Source organism: Vicugna pacos, chromosome 12 (assembly GCF_048564905.1).
Source record: "Vicugna pacos chromosome 12, VicPac4, whole genome shotgun sequence".
Classification (NCBI taxonomy): Eukaryota; Metazoa; Chordata; class Mammalia; order Artiodactyla; family Camelidae; genus Vicugna; species Vicugna pacos.
Window position 1 is genome coordinate 48,975,695 of NC_132998.1, and position 23,726 is coordinate 48,999,420.

The following is a 23,726-nucleotide window of genomic DNA, read 5'->3' on the forward strand; positions in this document are numbered from 1 at the left end:
TACTTCAGTTCTGATATGTTTGCATACGTGGTATTTGAAATGAAGGAAAGCTGAGGACTGTTCCTGCCAAGGAAGACCAAAGCATTTGTCCATAGGCAACACTTACCGTAATGTCGTGTATTAAAATAGTTACTAGACAAAAGTCAGCTGTCTTTTTCCCGTTTATTTTAGTTGATTACAGTTTATTTATGTAAGAAATGGGTCTTCTGACTTCCTTAAGACCAGTAGCTCCAGATTGTATACTTGATATTTAGTGGGTCCTAAGAAAGTTTTTTATGACTTAATACAATTTATTGTTGTAATCGTAGTCTTTTTTTTTTTTGCCATTTGAGAAAAAATTTGTTTCACTTTGCTGGTGTCTGTAAAAGCTCTTTGCATAATGCTTGGCATAATATAAGCACTAAGTAAATATTCCTTTCCTTATGTAGATGGAACAGACTGAATTTCTATGTAATGTTAAGTGCTTTCACAGCATGCAGAACTAATATTTAATAGTGCATGGATGTTATATATTTTTAAACAACTTAAATTTTAAGACTAAATAACTTTTGTCTGTCCTTTACATTTCTAAATAATTCTTACCACTCCTAACCCATATCTTGAATTATAATTGAAAATAATTTTTGACTTGAGTAATTTTTAAAACAAAATACTTGAGTGATTTCATTTCTCTTTCCACGTTCATTTTCCAAAATTGAAAAAAAAAATTAGCTAATGCCTAAGCCAAGATCTTTTTAAGTGTGGAAAAGGAAATTCCTTGCGAATTATGATTATTAGAATTGATATGCATGTGCTTTCTACTTATAAACTAATGCTATTTTCCTTGTCCTTTTGTTTCACTGCTGCTTCAATCCTGATGCATTTTGCTTCTTCCTGGTTTGGATTGTATTTGTTTGCTGCTCAATTACCCTGCATTAAAAGCTTCTTGGTGATAGCAAAGATGTCCTTGGGCCATCAAGTAAGTAGCTAAAGTTTGAATGGCATGTTTGGAGACTTGACAGTACTTTGATGTGTAGTTATGAAAGGCACATGGTGTTTCTGTTTTGATTATTAAGTCTTCTTTTCTTTCTAGGCATTGAAATACAAAGTAAAGAATATAAATGGTCATTCAGTACCCATCTATTGTCAGTGTCCATCTGAGATTGACAGTTTATATATTTACATCCTTTATGTCTAAGGATGGGTTATTTAGTTAGCCAGTTATCTAATTCATAATTTAGAAATTCATAATTCCTAAATTTTTTTAACATTTTTTATTGATTTATAATCATTTTACAATGTTGTGTCAAATTCCAGTGTTCAGCACATAATTCCTAAATTATGAATTATGAATTAATACTTCTTTATTATATCCTTTCTACAATCATCACAAAGCATAGATCCGATTATTTTGAGGCTGGACATGGTACAGCAAATTCACTGCCACGTGAAAATGAGAAATACTGTTTTATTTTGTCAGAATTTTTACATAATAGATCATTTGGTTCTGAAAAAATTTATTTATACTTTGGTGATTTCATAAGTGAAACATGTTTTATCTTGGGGATTTTGAAGATGAACCCTTTAAATTTATGTCAAAGTATTTTTTGACTAGATACTGTGCTAGCTCTGGGGGATACACGATAAATAAAACATTTACCTTGCCCCCAAGGATCATTATAGATTAATAGGGGAGTTAGATCCATGAATAGATATTCAAAGCTTTGTGTCAGGTGCAACTTTTGTATTAAAAGTCATAGAATTACTGAGGTAAAAGAAACTTCAGGGATCATTTAATAAAACATTAATTTTGTAGATGAAGAGCCTGAAGCTAAGAACTTAAATATCCAAGGAGTTAGAATTGGTTAGTAGCTCAGCGTGCCATCTTCTGGTTTTAAAAAATCAGAAAGAAACTCTCAATTTACTGAATTCAAGTCAAACCAAATAATTAAAATATTATTGCATCATAAATCAAAGATTTTGACTGTATTCAAGACCAATGTGGAAATTATATTGAATTAGGAAATTTTAGTATTTATTCCTAAATAATTGTCTGATTGTTGCAAATCAGTTCACTCCTTTAGGGCTCATTTTTTGCGCTAGCTAAAGAAGGGCACTGAGCGAGATAATGCAAAGTGTCTTCTAGTTGTCAAAATACTCTGGTCTGGATCAGTTGCTATTTGTCTCTAATAATGGTTATAGTATGTTTGTAATTTTGTTTTCTAAAAAGAGGGGTAATTTAAAGTAATATGTTAAAATGCCTTTTTTAGTCTTAATTGTAACAATTCATAATATTTTAAATATATTGTTCATTATACATCCAGCATGATTAGAATAGCAGAAATTGTAAAAGTAGAAAAAGCACATAAATCCCAGCACATTTTTATGTTTTCTTGTTCAGCCTTACTTGTGACATCTGGTAGATATTTTCAATGGATTTTTTAGTTACTTATAATGAACTTATGTATTTAGATGTTAGCTTAGGTGTACTGATTGGCACTGCTGAACTTTACAAATAGAATTGCATTTTTATTATCAATTGAAGTGGTTCTACTTTAGGAACTGGGTTTTATAAATGAAGGTCTTTAATTTCTACTTGAAACAGAAGAAATTTATTGTGGTTAAATATTTTAAGCATATATAAATTAAGATATACAGCATATATTAAAGATGAATTTATATTGTACTCTGCCAACTATTAAAAGGCTGGGGTTGTATAATTATTTACTGGAGACCATATATCTTTTAGAGTGAAAAGTAATTTCATATAGTACTTTAAATTATTTAAGTATTTGAGAAAAGGTATACCATCTGTAAGGGGATATCTAGGATTTACATAGAGATTATTTATGACTTTAAAATAATCACTTAACTCCATTTTAACTTTCACTTAAATTAAGGGCAAACACCAGACTTTGAAGCTTGTAAAACTCTTCACATTTTGTGTTGATGAGTTGAATTCAGAAAGTAAAAATGGTAGTTATAGAATCATAATCTCCTTAGAAGTTAAAGCTGTTATGTTAATTATATTACTGTTAATTATTCCAGTGTGATTAGTTTTTACCACACTTAAAAACAAGATGAATAGCAAAGTAGGTTTCTTTGCTTTGCTGTGCTGTGCTTTCTCTTTGCTTTCCTTTGACTACAAGGTAGAACCAGGAGAGGGCACTGTAATGCAATCTTAAGAAGGTGAGACGGTTGATTTTATCATCAGAAACAGTTTTGGAATCTTGCAGTGATTCATTCCTCAAATATCTCTCGAGGCATTTAGCAAGTATTTATTGTCAGTTTTAGCCAAATAAAAACAAAGTTACTGCCCTTCTTGAGTTTACATGTATATAGTCTACTGTTGTGAAAATTATATAGGACATCAAAATGATTTTTATATTATGCAAATTCTCTATTGTCTGTATAGTTAATGTTTGTGAATAGAGTAAGAGAAAAAAATAGAAAAATAAGCTTTCTGTTTTTTTCTAAGGAAATATACTATATATATATTGCTATTTCTACAGACTCACTTCATGGTTATCAAAATCATGAACAGTAATACATCAATCAGTAAGGCATTAGAAAGGGGTGAATAGAACTAAATTTATACTTCTCAGAATATTTCCTTTTTTATATAGTGAAGGTATTTAAGACATAGGTACCTATGTCTTGCTGATGGAGTACTAAAGCATACTTTAATGTACTAATGTCTTAATGGACTAATGTACTTAAATGTACTAATACTTATGTGGCATATGTAAATTATAAAGCATAATCATACAGGGAGTACATATTGAACCTACCAGTCAACATAGGAACTTGAATCTTACAGATGCCTCGTGTCTATCTACGTGCTGCTTGTCTCTCTGTCCCTGTGCCTGCCCCAGAGGGATGATGACTGATTTGTATTTTTTTGTTTATTATTCTTTGCTTTTTCTCTTGGGGGCAGGGGGTAGTTATTAGGTTTATTTATTTATTTTAATGGAGGTACTAGGAATTGAACCCAGGACGTCATGCATACTAAACATGCACTCTACCACTGAGGTATACCCTGTCCCTTGTATTCTTTGCTTTTTTTAAAATAGATTTTTTTCATTATTTTTAGGTTACATACATATAAGTAAGGTTTGCTAGGTTTTTAATTTTATGGGAATGGTATCATGCTATGTATCATCTTCTAGGGCTTATTTTTTGTAGTTAACATTTCATTTCCAAGATTCAGCCATGTTATTGGGTATAGATAGAAACCATCCCTTTTTAGTGCTACATACTATTCCATTACATGCAACACCACAATATATTAATCCTCTTTTGGTTTCAACTGATGAATATTTAAGTTGTTTTGATTTTTGCTATTATGAGTAGAATTCCTATGAACATTCTTGTTCTTATCTCTTGGTACACACATATAAGTGTATTTCTAGGTATGAAGCTAACAGTGGAATTTTTGGACCCATAGGGTATGCTGATACTCAATTTTATAAGATCTGAATTGTTTTTCAAAGTGTTTGTATCAGTTTTTTCTCTACCAGCAATGCTTGAGGTGTCTCACAGATCCCATCCTTATCAGAATTTGGTATTATCAGACATACTAATTTTTTTCAGTTTTACTGAATATGAAATATGTATTTAATTGTGATCTTGATTTGTGTTTTCCTGATTACTAAAGAGGATGAACATCTTTTTGTACATTTTTTGTGCATTTCTTCTTCCATGAACTAACTGTTCATGTTTCCCCTCCATTTTTTTTAAATTAAAATTCTTTAATTGAGGTATAATTGACATACAACATTGTATTAGTTTGAGGTGTGTAATATATTGACTCCATATTTGTATATATTGTGAAATGATAACTATAGTAATTCTACTTAACACCCGATACCATACATTGTTACAGAATTTTCCTTCCTTGTGAGAGCTTTTAAGATTTACTCTTAGCAAATTTAAAATATGCAATACAGTATTATTAACTGTAGTTGTCATGCTGTACATTATATCCACATGACTTATTCACTTTATAAGTACAGCTTTGTACCTTTTGATCCCTTTCACCCATTTTACCCACCCACAACCCCCCCCGGCAAACCACCAATCTGTTCTCTGTATCTTTGAATGCAGTTTTTTGTTGTTGTTGGTTATTTGTTTAGATTTCACATATAAAGGAGATCGTATGGTATTTGTCTGTCTCTGTTTGACTTATTTCACTTAGCATAATGTCCTCGAGGTTTATCCATGTTCTCACAAGTGGAGAGATTTCATACTTTTTTATGGCTAAGTAGTGTTCCATTGTGTATATACACCACGTTTTCTTTTTCCATTCTTCTACTGATGGACACTGAGGTTGTTACTGTATCTTGGCTATTGTAAATAATGCTGCAGTGAACATGAGTGCATATATCCTTTCAAATTAGGGTTTTCATTTTCTTTGGATAAATACTCAGAAGTGGACTTGCTGGATCATATGGTAGTTCTCAGTTTATTTTTTGAGGAACCTCTGTACTGTTTTCTATATTGGCTCTACCTACTTACATTTCCACCAACCAGTGCATGAGGGTTCCCTTTTCTCCACATCCTCTTCAACACTTGTTATTTCTTGTCTTTTTGATAGTAGCCATTCTAACAGTTATGAAATGATAGTTCATTGTGGTTTTGATTTGCATTTTCCTGATAATTAGTGATATTGAACATCTTTTCATGTACCTTTTGGCTGTTGAGCTATATGAGGTCTTTGTATGTTTTGGATATTAACTCTTTATTAGATATATGATTTGCGACTATTTTGTCGCATTCAGTAAGTTGCCTATTCATTGTATTAATGGTTTTCTTTTCTGTGCAGAAGCTTATTAGTTTGATATAGTTTCAATTGCTTATTTTTCCTTTTGTTGCCATTACTTTTCGTGTGAAATCAAAAAATCATTGTCAAGCCTGATGTCAAGGAGCTTACTTCCAGTTTTCTTTTAGAACTTCTATAGTTTTAGGTCTTACTTTGAATCTTTAATCCATTTTCAGTTAAATTTTTTTGTACGAGTAAGATAGTGGTCCAGTTTCCCCAACACCATTTATTAAGGAGACTGTCCTTTTCCCTATTGTATATCCTTGGCTTCTTTATCATAAATTAATTGACCATATATGTATAGGTTTATCTCTGGGCTCTCTATTCTGTGTCATCGATCATGTGTCTGTTTTTATGCCAATACCATAGTGTTTTGATAACTTTAGCTTTGTAATAATAACTTTAGACTAAGGAGTTTAATGCCTCCAGTTCTGTTCTTCTTTCTCAAGATTACTTTGGTTATTTGGGGTCTTTTGTGGTTCCATACAAATTTCAAGATTGTTTTTTCTGTTTTTATAAAAAAAAAAATACCAGTGGAATTTTTAGAGGGATTGCATTGTTTGTAGTTTGCTTTGGGTAGTTTGGACATTTAAATGCTATTAATTCATCCAATCCATGAGCATGTTTTATCTTTTCATTTGTGTGTATTTTCTTTAACTTTTGTTAGTGTCTTAAAGTTTCCAATATACAGGTCTTTCACCTCCTTGGTTAAATTTATTCTTAGATATTTTATTCTTTTTGATACATCCCTGATAACATTTTTCTTTTTGTTTGTCTTTTTAAAATTGATTTATAGGAGTTTTTAACATGTTCTGGACAACAGCTCTAATTGTGTTACATTTTCTTCTGAAAGTTTTTAAGTTTTGGTTTTTACATTTATATATTTAATTTCATAAAAACTGTTCTTTGTGTGTGGTATAAGGGTAGGGACCTAGTTTTCCAACATAGATGACCAATTTTCCTAGTATTTTTAAATGAATAGTCTTCCCTTTTCCTACTTCTAACATATATCTATGCTCTCCATAATCATGGGTTTGTTTCTGAGAGCTCTCTGTAAAGTTCTTTGGGTCAGTTTGTCTCTCTCTGTATCAGTAACCCATATTTTAAATTTCAATACTAATTTTTAGGTATTAAAAGGATACTGGATTTAGTAACTGAATGAGCCACCACATATTTTATTATAATGAAGTTTCATAAAAATATAAAATTTGTTGATCTGATTCATTCAACAAAATTCTGCTGAACACCTTCAGCATGCCAGAATCACGCCAGGACTTAAGGATTTATAGGAATATAAGGCAGGCAAAACTCTCTTCTCTTATGGAATTTATGGTCTCAGGTAGAGGGCAGACAGTAGACAAATAAATGATATAATTTCAGATAGTGCTAAGAGCTACAGTGAAAATCATGTAGGGTAAAGTGATAGAATATAACTGTGGCAGAATGGGCACTGACCAAACCAAACAAAACCAAACCAGAATTAATAAATTGTGCTGTATTAAAATTAAGAACTTTTTTATCAAAAGACACAATGGATGGCTTTTCTAAAGAGATGACATTTAAACACAGATAACAAATGATGAGAGTGGTCAATAATATGAAGACCTGGGTGGGAGTACTCCAGGTAAAGGGGAAAAAGATACAAAGGCCGAAAGATTGGGGCAAGATGCCATGTTTGAGGAATATCAAGAAGGCTATATAGCTGGAGCCAAGTGAATAAAGAGGAACGTGATAGAGAATGAGGTTGGAAAGATAAGCAAGGGCCAAACTGTTGAATCTTTAGGCCATGGTACTTATTGCAGGCATAATGGAAAGCCATTGTGGATATTTCTGCATGCTGCAGATCTGACCTATGGGTTACAAAGATTGCTCAGGTTTCTGTATAGAGAATGAACTCTACACAAACAAGGAGAAAGATGGTAAGTCTAGAGACTAAGTAGAAGTCTGCTGCTGTGACCCAGTGGAAAGGTAATGGTGGCTTGGAACAGGCTGGTAGTTGTGAAAGTGGAGAGAAGTAGGAGGAGTCCAGAAAAATTTTAAAGATCTCACAGAAGATTTGGTATGAAATGTGAAAGAAAGAGAAAAATCAAAGAATACATCTACGGTTTTTGGCCTGAGAAAGAGGGGGAGGGGAATAGTGATTCCATTAACTGAGATGGGAGAGAGGCAGGTTTGGAAGATAAGCAGAATCAAGAATTGTTTTGGATAAATTGAGATGCCTGTAAAATAATAGAGATGATTATAAGGCAGGTAATTGTGTATGTGAGTTCCTGAGTTCAGGAGGAGATAAAAATTTAGTAGTCATCAGTGTGTGGATTCTTTTTTATGGACTTGATGGGAAAATAAAATTTTTATATCTTGGATGATAAGTGAAAGTATTTTTTAATTTTTACATTGAAATTTAAGGAACTAAAATATGATTTTGAAAACTAACACAATTGAAAATATTACAGCAATATGACTTAAAATGTATGGTAATTAAAAATGTGAATATGAAGTTCTGGTTAAGTTAAAAATTAAATGAATGGAAGACAGAATTATTCTCTTGAAATAAAAACTAAAGTTTTGTAGGCTGCAAGACAAGTATATAAAGTGAAAGGATGTAGAGACCCCAGGGCACTGTAGACTTGCTCACGATTGCCCTACTCCTTCACTGAGTGTTTTCTCTTTTCTGTCCACTGTGGAACTGGGCATTGCTCTCCTCTATTAGTAGCTTGGCCAAATGGCTGAACAGCAGCCTTAAACACTATTTAGGTTGACTGTTGGGGCAGCAATCTTTTAAGAGACCAGACTTTGGAACCAAATGGTCCTGTGTTAGAATTTTACCTGCTTACTCTTAGGCACAGCAGTCTCTGAACCTCAAGTTTCCCCAAGAAACTTGAATCAAGAATCATACCTACCTACCTTCCATGAAAATTAGAAATTACAGTAGAAATTCTAGGGAATATAAAACACTGTTTTATGCTGCTATTAATTTGTATTTTTTCTGATTACAAATGAGATTGAGTATCTTTTCACATATTTATTGACCATTTGTATTTCTCCTGTGAAATGACATTGTCTTTGCTTATTGCTCTATTGGTGAATATATAGAGTTAATAACACAATGAAAGGTCAACAGTAAACCTGGGTGTACCTTTCGTTATCAGAAATGTACTTTCATTTTTATGAGGTCTATAATTTGTGTAATTTGACACATACCTATAAATTCATTCTGAATTGAAAGCAACCCAAAAATAAAACAGTTACATTAATTTATTAAGGTATTGAGTTGGTAAAATGAATATAACCATTGAGGCCATTTCAGTCATAGTTCTAGTCCATGTTATTAACTATGCCATTATATAAATCCATGACTAATTGCTTTTCCCTTCTTTCCTTGAGCTGTGGTAGCAAACAGTGACGATACTCAACACCTGACACCAGGAAAGATGAGTCAGCGCCAAGGGAAAGAATCCTTTCCGACGCCAACCAAAGATCTGTATCAGCCATCTTTTAGTCCATCAAGTCCTCTTAGCCAGGGTAAGGAGTTGTGCTTTTAATGTTTTTTTGTTGCTTTTGGTGATTTTGTTTTGTTTTGTTTTCCCAAGGACAACAATGATAGTTGGGAGTCTAACATAACTTTTTTCTTTTTAACTATTTGGTTTTATAGGGGTTTTATTTGTTTTGTTTTGGTCATCCCTAATACTCTTGAAATGAGTACATTTTCTTTTAGAGTCCTTTAATCCCCCTTATATTCTCCAGCATACTTGGTTATTTATACCATTCTTCTAATTCAGTGATTCTCGAACTTTTTCATCCCAGGACTCCCTTATACTGTCAAAAATTACTGGAGACCCCAAAGAACTTTTGTTTATTCTGGGTTAGTTAACCTATTGATACTTACTGTATTGTAAGTTAAAGCTGAGATATTTTTAAAATATTTATTCTTTTTTTATTGAAGTTTAGTTGACATATAATATTATTATGTTACAGGTGTGTAATGTAGTGATTCACAATTTTTAGAGGTTATACTCCATTTATAATTATTATAAAATATTGGCTATATTCTCTGTTTTGGGTAGTATATTCTTGTGGCTTATTTTATACATAATAGTTTGTAAAAAATGTTTACTCTTAATTCACTAAAAATTACAATAATTAACCTATTACATATTTTTATGAAAAATAAATATGCCCCCCCAACAAAAAAGAAGTTGAGTGAGAATGAGCAGAGTGGTATTCTTTTCCCTCAGGGTTCCTCAGCCCTGGACCTATTGACATTTGGGGACTGGATAATTCTTTGTCGTAGGGGGCTACCCTGTGCATTGTAGGATGTTTAGCAGCGTCCTTGGCTTCTACGCACAGGATGCCAAAAGCATTTTTCCTGATTGTGACAACTAGAAATATCTCTAGACCTTGACAAATGTCCCTTGCGGGATTAAATTGTCTTTGGCTAAAGACTACTATTTTACAGTTTCTGCAGATCTCTTCAATTTATGTCTAGCTTTATTGCTACATCAAGGACATTTGTAAGTGAAACTGGCTTTCTTGAATGTCAGTGAAGAAATCAATGACTACTGCTACAGTGTGGTGCCCCACCTTGATGTGTGCTAATGTGCCAGCGGTTTTGCCCAACATTGCTCTTAAGCACACTCTCAGTGAAAATGTCAGCACAATGAAAAAGTATTATGAAACTAATTTTGACCTTGCAGACGCTCTGGAAGAGTCTTGGGGATTCCCAGGGATTGTGGATCTCTCTGACTAATTCATAATTGATAAGTTTTGCATATTGGATTCTGCTCCTTAGCTAAAGTTTAATCAAATGCTTTGAAATCTCCTGTGGTACTGCTGATAGCTGTTGTGGAAAAACTTCTGCTTTTAAAACTGAGAACTTAAACGTGGTGTTTGAAAGCTAATGTGTACTTAGGTTATCAAGTATTTTTAAACATTTAGAGTCTTAACTACACTACCATATTATACTATCTGTACAATTAGGTTTTGTTACTACTTTATGAATTATCCTTTGAAAGTAGGCTTTAGTCACTTATTTTTTAAATGAATATTAACTGGTAAATAGTAAGTTACATGATCATTTTCTATTTCAGTGGAAAATGTTTTCCTGGTCAAGTGTTGGGTGGAAACATTTTAATATAGCGTTGTTGGAACTGGAGAAATTTTATGTAAAACAAGATAAAAACAGTTATTAGTATGTTAAAATTTATTGCTTACTTGTTGAACATAATTTTGGAAAGGTAGCATTTTTGTTGCCAAATGCTTTTTTGAAGCTTGAAAATGGATATATGTTACACACTGGTCTAAGTAAGCTTAAGATAAAATTCTAAAAGAATGCAGCATGCATATTTTTTTCATTCTGTGCACCAGAATTTTGACTGTAATAAATGTGGTTCATCTGATTCATTTATCAGTGTACTAGAATATTTAGAGGAATTCTTTAACTTAGAATTTAATGAAATAAAAAAGAGTTAGTTACTAATAATTAAAACTACTCTCATTTATATGTGTCATGAACATTTTCAGGCAAACAGGAAATTTGAGAGAATAGTACAATGAACACTAATATACCTAACAGATAAATTTAGGAAATTCTTTATCTTTTGTTGTATTTATTTTATTTACTTGTGAGTGGGGCTGGAATGTTTGGAGCAAATCATAGACCTCATGATATTGTACCCTCAAATGCTTAATCCATCTCTAAAAATTAAGAACTTTTCTTATATAACCGTAAAACCTTTATTAGATCTAATAAAACTAATGATAATTATTTAATCTAAGCTAACAACTAGTTCATATTCAGATTTCCCCAGTTCTCGACCCAAGTGTTTTACTTGTTAAACCAGGGTTTGTACATCGCATTTGGTTGCTGTCATTTTATGTCCTTTAATCCCAAAGAGTGCCCTGTTTATCCTTATTTTCTCTTGTTCCTTTGACTCTTTTGAGAAACTGGGTCAATGTCTCTATGGAGTGTTTGACCTTTTGAATTTGGTTGCTTGTGTTCTTGCAGTATCTCCTTGTTTAGTCCATTTCCCTGTCTTCTTTATTTTCTGTGAACCGGAAGTTAAATGCAAAGGCTTGATTACATTCAGGCTGAACATCTTTGGCAAGATTATGTTATAGGGAATATGTACCACTTTATGCTGCCTCGCATGAGAATTCACTTAATATCTGATCGTCTCTTAGTGATGTGAGACTGATCAACAGATTCTGGTGGTGACAGCCTGACCCTCTTCATTGAAAGTTGCATCTTTTCTCCCCTTATTACTGAGAGTAAAATAGAATTGGCACCTAATTAATATTCTATTCCCCATCAGCTTTTCACCTAAAGGGGTAACCACCCTTTGATAAACATTGAATCAACTGCAACATTAGGTGTTGAAAAATAGTGATTTTATAATTTTGTCATTCTTCTTACTTTTGTTACTGAAATTTTTCTGTAAGGAAGAGATCTTAATTGTCTTAGAGCTACTTATTAAATGCTGAAATGTAGTTCCCAAAGGAAAATGAAGATAAATGATTATTGTCTCCTAAATACCAGTTTTTATATTAAAGAGAAAACATAAAGTCTACTTCCAGTGGTGACAAATTATTTTGGCTTAAAATTTTTTAATGTCATAAATAACTCTTGCATTTTAATATAGTCATTAAGTTTTAATCATTGGTAAAATGAAGATAATGTTAGTATCTATCTAGCTCAAAGGATTTTTTATAAGGCTTAAAATGAGGTAATACATATAAAAAGCTTAGAACATAGCCTGATGAATGATAACCACTCATGATGGCTGATTAATAATAACCACCACAACAGTGATAATTACTATTATTATTTTAAGTAAATGATTCTGAGTCAAAGGCTGATCTTTTGATCTTTGCTATACTTTTTATAGTGTCTTATAGAAGCTTATTTGGAAATTGTTTTGGTATGAATGGCATATATTCAACCTCTAATTTTTGCATCTAAAGCAGCCGTAGTGTTAGTTATATCTTGGTTTACACCTGAACATTCCTGGGTAAGTTATGGATAAATTAATATTTGTAGAGTGAATTACATACTGAATGTACTTATTTGTTAAGGTCAACCTATTGGATTTCTGTAACACATAATATCTCCCTCTGGTTTACCTACTGAAATTCTGTATCATAGTTTTCAGGTGTCAGAGTTGTGTCTGAAATAAGATATATCCATTAACTCCAGGTTATGATGAAGATAAACTGTTGGAGATTAATGGATGTCTAGAAAGCCTCTTTGATAGGTCTGCCATAACTCAGGTACTCTGGATTAGTATTTCAGCTTCTAAATGGAAAGAATTTGAGTTCCAAAAGCTTACTGATAGTAATAATGACTAACATTTAAAATTCCCCACGTCTCTTAAGTGCTTTTTATGTGCATTAGCTCCTGGAATTCTTGTTAGAACCTTGAGGTATATAAATCATTCTCCCTGTTTCACAAATGAGGAAACTGAGCTGTTGGTAAGGGTAATTTCCTTGCCCCAGTTTACACAGTTAGTAAGTGATAGAGCTAGAATGTGAACCTAGAGATGACTCGAGAAATTTATTTATTTTTTTAAGTTTCAGTCAATATAGTCATTAGATTTTTTGAGGCTCAGATTTCCCAAACTTTAACTCTGGCTCCTCTGTCTTTTGATATAAACCCATTATGTGTACCATGCTTTATGTGGTTTTTTTTTTCATTTCTTTTGAGTAATATCTAGGAGGGCAGGTGTAGAATCATATGATAGTGTGTGTTTTACCTTATAAGAAATGACCAGTTTCCCAAAGTAGTTCTACCATTTTACATTTCTGTCAGCAGTGTATGAGCATTTCAGTTGCTCTATATCCTTGATCTTTTTATTTTAGCCATTCTAATGGGTGTGTAGTAGTATCACATTGTGGTTTTAATATTACAATTCCCTGCTAACTCATAATGTTGAGCATCTTTTCATACGGCCACTTGTATATCTGAAGTGTCAGTTCAGATTTTTTGCCCACTTCAAAAATAGGCTTGTCTTATTATCTAATTTTTTAAAATATATTTCAGTAGCATCCTTTGCTAGCAGTATATGTTGTATTTTCTTCCAGTTTTGGCATGTCTTTTCATTGTCTGAGTGATTTCTTTCAAAGAACAGATGTTTTTAATTTTGATGAAATCCAATTTATTAATTTTTTCCTCTGACTTAAGCTCCCCCTTCTCCCATGAAAGAAATATTTGTCTACCCTAAAGTTGCAAAGAATATTTTTTGTGATTTCTTCTAGCAGTGTTACAGTGTCAAGGCTCTGGTCTTTATTTTCATTCTTAACGTCATCATCTGAGGTCAGGTCCTTATTATTCCATGCTTACATTACATAGTACTACAGCATCCTAACTTCTATTAGGACCTTGCCATCTAGTATACCAGGCTCATCTTTCTTAACAAAATGACCAAGCAGAAAATTATTGTTGCATGTTAAGGTGAGACTATGATGGGGTTGGGGTTCTTACAGATGTATATGGCTAGAGAATACATGGATCCTATGAAGTAGGTCTCTGAGGGAAATGATGTGGATAAAGAGAAATAGAAAATTACCAATTGAAATACAACTTTTGATTATTTAAGCTTGTAACTGAAAATTTCATTAGGTATCTGTCTGCATTTACATCACTCCCGTACTCAAAAGGTCAACGGCTGACTGTTGCCTGAGCAGTGGCTCCTAAGTCTGACTGTGTCTGAGAATCACCTGGGAGCTTTGCTTAGATAAAGATTCCACTCCAACATTTGAAAATCTCTAGGGTGAGGCTCTCCAAGTGTATCTGATGTAGCAACACTTGAATCAGCAAGTGGAAACCAGCAACATAGAGTATAAATTACAGATTTTGTATTCTGTTAGTCAAGGCTCTTAGTATTTTGGATTTTATTCTACCCTTCAGTTTCATTTTGTATTTCCTCTCCTCATGAATCCAGCTAGATGGCTTTCTTCACTGTTCCCACAAGACTGTGCTTTATTTATTCTCATTCTCCATCGTGGAGTATCCTCTCCCTTCCCTTTGCTTATCTAAATTCTTCTCAAATCCCAAAGTGCTGTCAGTTAAAAATGGCCTCAGAGTAATGGTGAGATCAAGAATGCTTCTGTAAGATGTTTCGGTTGAGACCTCAGAAAGATTTAAGATGGTGCCTCCCAGAGCCTTTCAGCAAGACAAAAGCACTTGGAAGAGTCTTAAAGGGATACCTTTTTAGAATCTCTCAGCTAGTCAAAAGTGCTTCAGGGCTCTTAAGTTGGCTGTCCAATAATTGGACAGCCAGCCCAAAGGAGAGAGTAGTATTTCCTATCTCGAGGAAATACTCTAGGAGAAAGATAGGAGAATTAATAGAGCAAGGCTCTCAGAGAAGGCAGCAGGGATGAGATCCAGTGTGAAGGTTAAGGGATTGATTGGACTAGGAATACAGCCCAAAAGTGGAGGAACCATGGTAGTGGAATTCCCAAGTAGGTTTAGGTTGGTATTGGTTTTACCTTGTGTGAGACTTTCTTCTGTAATGTTAGGCTTTGTGAAGTGTATGCAACAAAAGAACAGTGGCAGAGAGTGTGGGATGCTGGCAATGGAACGGGGTTTAATGGATGAGTTGGTGAACTGCTTTGGTAGAGGGTATAGGATCTGTAGGAAGAACTGTCAGAGTCAGTAGACAGCTTAGAAGCATTGTGCAAGTGGCTGTCGGGCAAGGTACTCTTTCACAGAAGAATACGGAACTGATAAAGTAATTGAGGGTTAATGTGAAAGGAAGAAAGTTGTAGAGGGTAAATAGATGTTTTAGATCCTCAGGGCAGAGTTTTTTTTTTTTTTCTTTTTTTTTTTTCCTTTGTTTTTTTTTTCTTTCTTTTTTTTTTCCTTTGTTTTTTTTTTTTACATTTTTATTGATTCATAATCATTTTACAGTGTTGTGTCAAATTCCAGTGTTCAGTACAATTTTTCAGTCATACATGGACATATACACACTCATTGTCACATTTTTTTCTCTGTGATTTATCATAACATTTTGTGTATATTTCCCTGTGCTATACAGTGTAATCTTGTTTATCTGTTCTACAATTTTGAAATCCCAGTCTATCCCTTCCCACCCTCTACCCCCCCCACCCCCCCACCCCCGGTAACCACAAGTCTGTATTCTCTGTCCAGGAGTTTTTTGTTTTGTTTTTGTTTTTAAATATTCCTCCATGCCTAGCATAGTACCAGGAACATAGTAGGTACCTGTGTTTTTAATAAGTGAATAAATATCTTTATTAAGTACCTTTTATATGCTGTGTCCAGCTGTTGTGAAGCTTACAGGCTCATTTTTTTAAATGAATAAATGCAGTTTTGGGGGTGATCTTCATGTGCCGAAGCCCCTTCCCTAACATGGACCTCACATGTAGTATTATTCCTGTGTTTGCTAAAGAGAGAGTCTAACGAGAGAGCGGATGACCATGCAGCTGAATGAGTGAATGAATGAATAAATAAGTATTTTTAAAAATGGCATTTGTTTTGGTGATATTTGCTGGACTCGTAGCTACCACTTATTAAGCACTTACTGAGTTTGGCTATCATACTAAAAGTTTTCTGTGCCAAATTATATTTAACTTTTGAAACAGGTACAATGTCTGCTTTATAAGCAAGACAACTGAGGATTAGGGACATTAAGAAATCTGTTCAAATTCACAAAACCAGTAATGTCAGAGACAGGTTTCAAATTCAGAATTGTCAAAGTCTGAATAGTCTTAACTATTCCACTATACTGGGGTGAATTATAGTATTAGCTGTTTTCTTTTTTGTTTTATGTATGCTATGGTGTTAGAAATTTATCTTTTGTCAGTGCTTTAAAATGGCAAAGATTCCCATTGCTCCTGTTTTCTGGCTGAGTCTCCTTCATACATTACAATTGATTCATACCAATTTAATGTAGGTCCTCTTAAAAACAATTAAGTTTGTTTTTGTTTTTGTTTTTGTTTTTATAGTATGGTTTTCTTCCATCATTTTAGGATTTTTTTTCCTTTTATTTTTATTTTTTGGAGGAACTAGGGAGACTCTGGCTCTCCTCACTAAAACCCACACACATCAAGAGAATCTTTTGTGTGTTATATGTTTAGATTATGATGATGAATCAGATTATTCCAAAAATTGTGTATTTACTAGATTTTTCCCCAGTCTGAAGGCTGTTTACTTCAAAATAGTTTTAACTTAGATATGATTATGATCTCTTAAGTATTTGTCTATGCTGATTTGTTTGAACATAATATATTTCAATTGTATGTCGAGAAAGAAAGACTTGTAGATTAATTAGTCTTGTTGTCTCCCTTCTGCCCTGTGCTTTTGAATAAGGACGTGCTAAGCCTAGAGACTAAATTAGAGCTCATCTCACGGATGGATACTCCATTCCCTCCGGATCACATCTGAGATTGTTATCAAAGCTTGATGAGTTACAGTTTATCTTGTAGCTACCCTTTCAATCTTTGGTCAGAAAAAGCTATTTTCACGCTTTTATTTTTGAAAAACTATCTTTCAATTGTAGTGCTTTGTGAGAGAATATAAAATGTTGCTTTCCCAAAACTTACATAAATCCATTTCAAACTAATTTTTAAGTGTTTAAAATTTTAAAACTTTTAAAGGTAAAAGTTTTTCCTGCTTAATCACTGTTATCAAAATTAAGTTAGGACATGTTTGGTTTATTTAGACTTGAATTAAAATGTCTATGTTCAGTATTGTGTTTCTCTTATCCTTTAGTAAATTCTCTTAAACCTGTGATGTCCCTTCACCTTGAATGCCCTGGTATTACTAAACATGACGTAATGGGTCTATATCTAGTATTTCTAACTTAGTAGAAGATTTTAAAGTAAAGAGGGATTTTCTTTAACAAGAGAGTTTACTATTGTGCAGATGTCCTACCAGGTTCCCCAGGGTTTTAGTTTTAGACATTGTTGGTATAATCTCAGGTGACTAACGCAAAGTACCTTCATTAAAGTGGTTCACAGACAAAAGGAGACCTAGAAGTCAGTTTCCTCCATGAACCGAAGCAATTCCTCCTTCCTTGGTAAGATTTTTCTCGGGTCAATTCTTAACATATGAGACCACACACACATAGGAAGTGTATTTTTGAATATATATGTTATATTGCATGAAAACTATTTTGCCTGAAAGAAAACTTGAATTTACCACCCACCCCCTGCCTCCACTGTGTCTTTTTTTTTCCCCTTGATGCTGTGCTTTGGTTTATAGCCATAAGTTGTTTTCTTTAGAAACAGTATAAATTAGAGGCTATGTTGATTTTCTTCTGAGTTTTTGAATCTTCAGTGCATTAAATTTCTGAAGTTAACTCTTAAAACATGGCTGCTTTCTATTTTGAAATTCCTTGTGTTTAGTTAGTTGCTTCACAGAGCTATGAAAGTATCTATTAATATTAAATAATGAAAGAGAATGTAATATTTGGCAAGTTAAGAAATTAACAATAATATATTTTTCCAAATCTCTCTTCTGAAATGTTTTAATCTCTATGTCCTTCAGCTATTCCTACAGGGGAAACAAATACTTTGAAATCATTTATTAAAAAGTGAGAATGAATGATTCAGCTTGGTTTTAAGCATCTTTACCAAAGATGAGACAGTCTGTCTTATCTTTGCCAGGCCCTATTAATTGCTTCTTTAACAGAGCGGTAAGATGAACATTAAGAACACTAAAAGATGCTTTTCTCCTCATAAACATATGCATTCTTATATTCCTTCTCAACCCCTCCTTTCTGTTTACTTATTTAGTAAGATAACAGTAAAGGATTGTCAAATATTAACCTGCACCAGTTTCTCAGCTCTTTTCTGGTGGGATTTCTCTCTGTTTGTTTCCAAAGTCTGAGAGATTGAGATCTCCCTCTTAGCAAGAATGGTAATAGAGTTTCGCTTGTAGAGTTAACTGGTACAATCTTCCTTTCCTTATTTGAGGCATGTAGAGGCAAGCCTTCTGTATTTTTAATAAACATATAGCAAGATAATATCAATTTAATTTACCGAGTAATGTTTGCATAATTTCTGAGAGAAGATAAAAAGTAGTTTCATAGAAATTTTTGTTTCCATTTCTTTGGTTGTTGTAACTTTGAACATATATATATAAATTTTATTTAAGAATGAGACAGTGAAAGTTCAGAAAACTCACCTCTTTCCAGATAAAGGAAGATGTACAAATAGTACCTGGGGAGTACAGGGTTTTTCAATGGTCTCCTCTATCAAGTTGGCCTTTTTGTAGTCTGCTTGGTATATAGTTCTGTACTACAAAGCAAGAACAAACCAAAAAGGATATTCTCAACACCTGCCTTCAAGAGTTTAATTTGTAGTTGCAAAGTTGAAGGACAAGAAATAGGGAAACGTAAGGAAACATGAAAACATGTAAGTGAACTTTCAGTTCCCAACATGGCAAACTAGATGTTCAGAGAAAACCTATCTAGTAAGAACATCAAGCTGCTGAACACAGTGTTTTAAAAATTAGTTTTTAAAGTGTGGCTGACCTTGTCAGTTAAGTAGGAGGTGCAGGATTATTGTGAGAGGGAATCCAGAGAGGTTATGAGCTGTAGAACCAGCATTGGAAGCAGCTATGACCGGCACTTGCTAATTCCTGAAGGTCTAAAGCTTGAGCTTTAACAAGAGAAGGGAGAAAAGCCCGTGGCCCATTTATGATGGAAATTTGGATTGTCATCTCTCCACCTGAAATTAGGAGTCCTGAAGGACAGTACTAAGTAAGTGAAAAAAAGAAAGAAAGAAAAAGAAAAAGAAAAAGAAAAAGAAAAAGAAAAACAAAACCTGTAAAATACGCTCACAAAGGAAGACAGTGGTGTATTTGTCTGTGTTAGTCTTGACTCAAAGTAGAATGAGGGAAGAGAGGGACTCTGCTTCAAAAACAGAAACACATACTTATCTAGGCTTGGGGCCAGAATTCATACTGTCTCTTGGCAAAAACGAAAACACTCCCCTTCTTGTGTTATAGGTATCTTTAGGTGCCTGGAAGAATTGGCACAGATCCTCTTTAGAGGAGAGTATTTTAAACATAGGCCTCAAAAGATTACATATGAACTCATAATTTTAAAAATCAGTGAACTACAATGAGATCCTATTATGAATCTATTAGAATGGATGAACTCTAAAACACTGACAATACCAACTGCTGACAAGGATGTGGAAAAATCAGTAAATGCATGAGGTAACAAGCCATCATCAGAGAGATTCTGCATAAACGACCTACCAAGTGTACCAGTTGGAATTATAAGTTCAAAGGCAATGTTAAAAGAGGTGATACTGAGAACTTTTCAGAACTGATGAAAGATAGCAATTCTTTGGTTAAGGAGGCCTCACAATTTCCAAGCAGGAAATCTAAAAAATAATACTTCTAATGCTGATATTTGACAAGGAGGAAGGCTAAAATGTACTGAATTAAGTTAGCATTTAACTTTGTTAGAAAATAATATAATAAACCCAAAACAGACAGAAGGAAGGAAACAATCAAAATAAGAGAATAGACATGGTTGAAAGTATCAAGAAAGACAAAGTTGATTGTTCAAAAAGGCTAATAAAACAATAGAATGAGTAAAACAATTCGGGATAATGGTTAACTCTGGTTAGAAGGGAGGTGGGTAGAATCGGGCACACATGGGAGCTTTCAAAGGTACTTGAAATGCTCTCTTAAGTTGGTCATTACTTAGTTTTCATTTTTATTAATAATATTTTAAATGTACATATGTTAAGCAATGATACTATTAAAATATAAGAATGAAAGAAAGGTTCACATGTTATATACCTTCTGTATATGTCTTTAGAATAAATGAATCTCTCTCTCTCTGTAACGGTATGGTTTGTGGACTAGTGCTGGTGCCTCTGGTGCTTTTCTAGCTTAATAACTAGATGAGAAATATAAATACACTGTTACGAGTTTTCACTAAGTGGAAGTCCTTCAATGTAAAGGACTGTCCTTTATTATGAGATTATAGTCTTCCTGCTGTATGATATTTAATATCCCTTATGAAGTGATAAGATTATAAAGTCTAGGTTTAAAAAATACTGTGTTATACCAGGATGAGAACCCTGATAGCAGTGCTACAATTTGGGGAGGGAAATTATATTGATCCACAAAATTCAAAACCTAGGAACCATAGGTTTATGTCATTTACCTATGTGAGGAGATTGTGGGTGTAGAGTAAAGATAAGGAAATCCTGAATTTTGGTTGGAGTAATGGACCATGAAATTAGTTAGATATGTGGTTAGATATGTAGCTTCTTCAGGACCTTGTTAGGCTCATCATTAAGATATTTCTGGGGTGTAGCAGAATTTAATTTATATCCAACTCCAAAGCTTGAGTGCAGTTGGATAGAATCTCTGGTGAGTAAGTAAAAAGATGTAAGCATTGGCACTAATATTTGAACAACAGCTAGGAGAGGGAAGGGAGAGATCAGTACCCATTCTTGCCATCCTAGAACAAGCAATATTGTCTTGTGCCTTGATTCCCATGCTTGGATAGAAGGGCTGGAAGACAAGTTACTTGTGGAACACTAGTAGGTTTAAATGGGTACTTTGGGGAGTGGGATTTTCTTTATCTGTTAAGTTTTGAGAGCTCAGTTATATGGAAGGAAAGAGTGTAATAGCTTTTTTCTAACATATTTGCACAGCTTTCTAGTGGAGGAATTTTTGAAACATAGGTTTGTTTGTTTGTTTTGGGTTTTTTTTTTTAAGTTTTGAATTGAGTCCCTGTTTTACAAACTGTCCATGTAGGTACTTAGTACGTTTTCAGTTAAATAAATTCTTGTGAGCAGACTTAGAAACCTAAGCATCTCATTTAATATTTACTTTGTAGGAATAGACTCTGAGTTTCAATCAACTTTTAATGAGCCTGTACTCACACTGTTGAAAGCTCATAAGAACAGAAATTAGGGACTGTTGTGTTCATAACTCTCTTGTGCTTAAACTAGTTCCTAACATAAAGTAGGTACTCAAATTTTTATTGTGTGAATGACTATATAATATACACATGTAATTATAAAGAACTTTTCATCCAAAGGAAAGTACTGGCTTCACTTATTGCAGTGAATATGGATATATAGATAAGAATGCTCTCCAATCTGAAATTATCTTAAGCCATCCTTTTAATTTTGTATGTGCATTTGCATGTGCTTTTATGTTGAGAACATACTTAATGATAAGAATCTACAAAGTTATTTTCTGAGGAAATATAGGATAATAAGATTGCTTTGTATAATTTTCAAGACATATAATTATCTGTGAGATTTTACTAATTACAGATAAGAAAATACTTTGCCGTATTGCAGGATGGAAATCGACTGAGAGCTTTATTGCTGTGTTTTCTATTTTATAGCAAAGGTCATTATTACCTGTCTCAATTTGTATGTCCTTTGAAAGGTTAATAGTCTTGTTTGCTAAGCCTGAGCTGCTTAAATAATAATAAATAACTTTTTTTTGAATTTCATTCTTTGTAAGGGAAGTTATTGCTGAATTTCTATAGTACCATCTTTAGATATTTAGTTCATTTTATAGGGCAGTGGTTCTCTTCATGTTTGGATATAATACTTTCTTAAATTCTTGTTGGTTGGTTTTTGTTTTCAGTATTTTGATCTTTTTCCAACTCTTCCTGCTGCTTTAAGAATTTTAAAATCTCTTAAAGCCTAGGTTTATTTTCTTGGGATTCAAGATAAAATATTCACTCTTAAAATACTTTCCTAATTTAAACCAGTGTATTTTATCACTAATGTGCATGTGGAACTGTATAGAATTTAAATGGATTTTCCAACTACCAAATTAGATTATTTCAAAATATCAGCTATGTTTGCCATTCATCTGGTTTTGAAATAGAGATGGTCTGGAATTTGTCCAGAGACCTCATTAGAGTTCTGTTATTACAGGGAGATGCCTTCTCTAGTCCTAATCTTTTTGGCTTTATAGGAAGAAAAAAAATGAAGCTGGGCGTTTTCTTTGGCTATAGAGCAGGAACATCTACAGAATCTCTTTTATTGTGGCCTTTTGTAGTTTTTACCTCGGCTCTAATGTCTGTCATTTTAGTATGAAAAGAGCCACTAAACCAAAATAATATATGTAGCTGGCCTCTTCAGTGGCAAGGGGGTGTTAGTTCTTTTTAGTGTTCGTGAATTTCAAAGAAATAGTATTATTTATGTCCGTGTTTTCCAATTTTGGCCATGATCCATGTAAGACATACATTTTATGTCACTGCCCAAAACATAATATGCATGTGAACTACATACTTATATAAAAAGTCTTAAAACATATAATTGATGAAACAACTTGCCTTTAGTATCAGAGTATAATGCACTCTAATATTTCCTATCCTGGCTTATTCTATTTCATTTTTTAAAATGCTATTTGTGAGCCACTAAATTGATTTTCAACTTACCAGTGAGTGGTGACTTGAATTTTGAAAGGCATTTTTAAATAAGTATGTTTATCCATAGATTAATATCTATTTCTAATATATATGTTTTTGAAAACTTTCTAATGTCTTTCAAAACTATTTTGATGGTCTTACAACATTTTTTAAGTAATTTTTCTTGTTTTCATACATAGATAATGTAATATAAAATGAGAGAGATGGTAAATTCAAATCTTAACCCAGATATGTTTGAAGAGTGTTCAGCATTGCTACATACTTTACAGTAGTTGAATCTAGCCAGCATGGCTCAGTAAATGTGGTTATGCTGCAAGTCTTTCAGAGAGGTAAGTTAGGCTTTGAGCGTAGTTTGACCCTTAGTCTGACTTTAAAATTAATACAAAATCCATTGTAATTATAAGTAATTCTGAAATTAAATTGAAATCACAAGAGATACATAAAATGTTTTAAAAATAGATCTTTGGTTCTTTATAGAAACCAATCTAGATTTTGGTTTTAAATTAACAGTTGCTTTTAAACATTTGTTTTTTATTTTTATT

The 23,726-nt window shown here is 33.1% G+C and overlaps 1 protein-coding gene across 13 annotated transcripts in view; it reads left to right on the plus strand.

The window, feature by feature from the left end:
• Positions 1-23,726, plus strand: part of OSBPL8 (oxysterol binding protein like 8) — a 133,182-nt gene that overhangs the window by 54,845 nt on the left and 54,611 nt on the right. For 7 of the 13 annotated variants that reach the window (XM_072973358.1, XM_072973360.1, XM_072973362.1 and 4 more), the window contains 2 exons: positions 922-958; positions 9,185-9,322. In XM_072973358.1, the coding sequence (XP_072829459.1) occupies positions 922-958; positions 9,185-9,322 (175 nt within the window). The remainder of the gene's footprint in view (positions 1-921; positions 959-9,184; positions 9,323-23,726) is intronic. The other 6 variants (XM_072973366.1, XM_072973363.1, XM_072973364.1 and 3 more) reach the window with 3 other exon arrangements.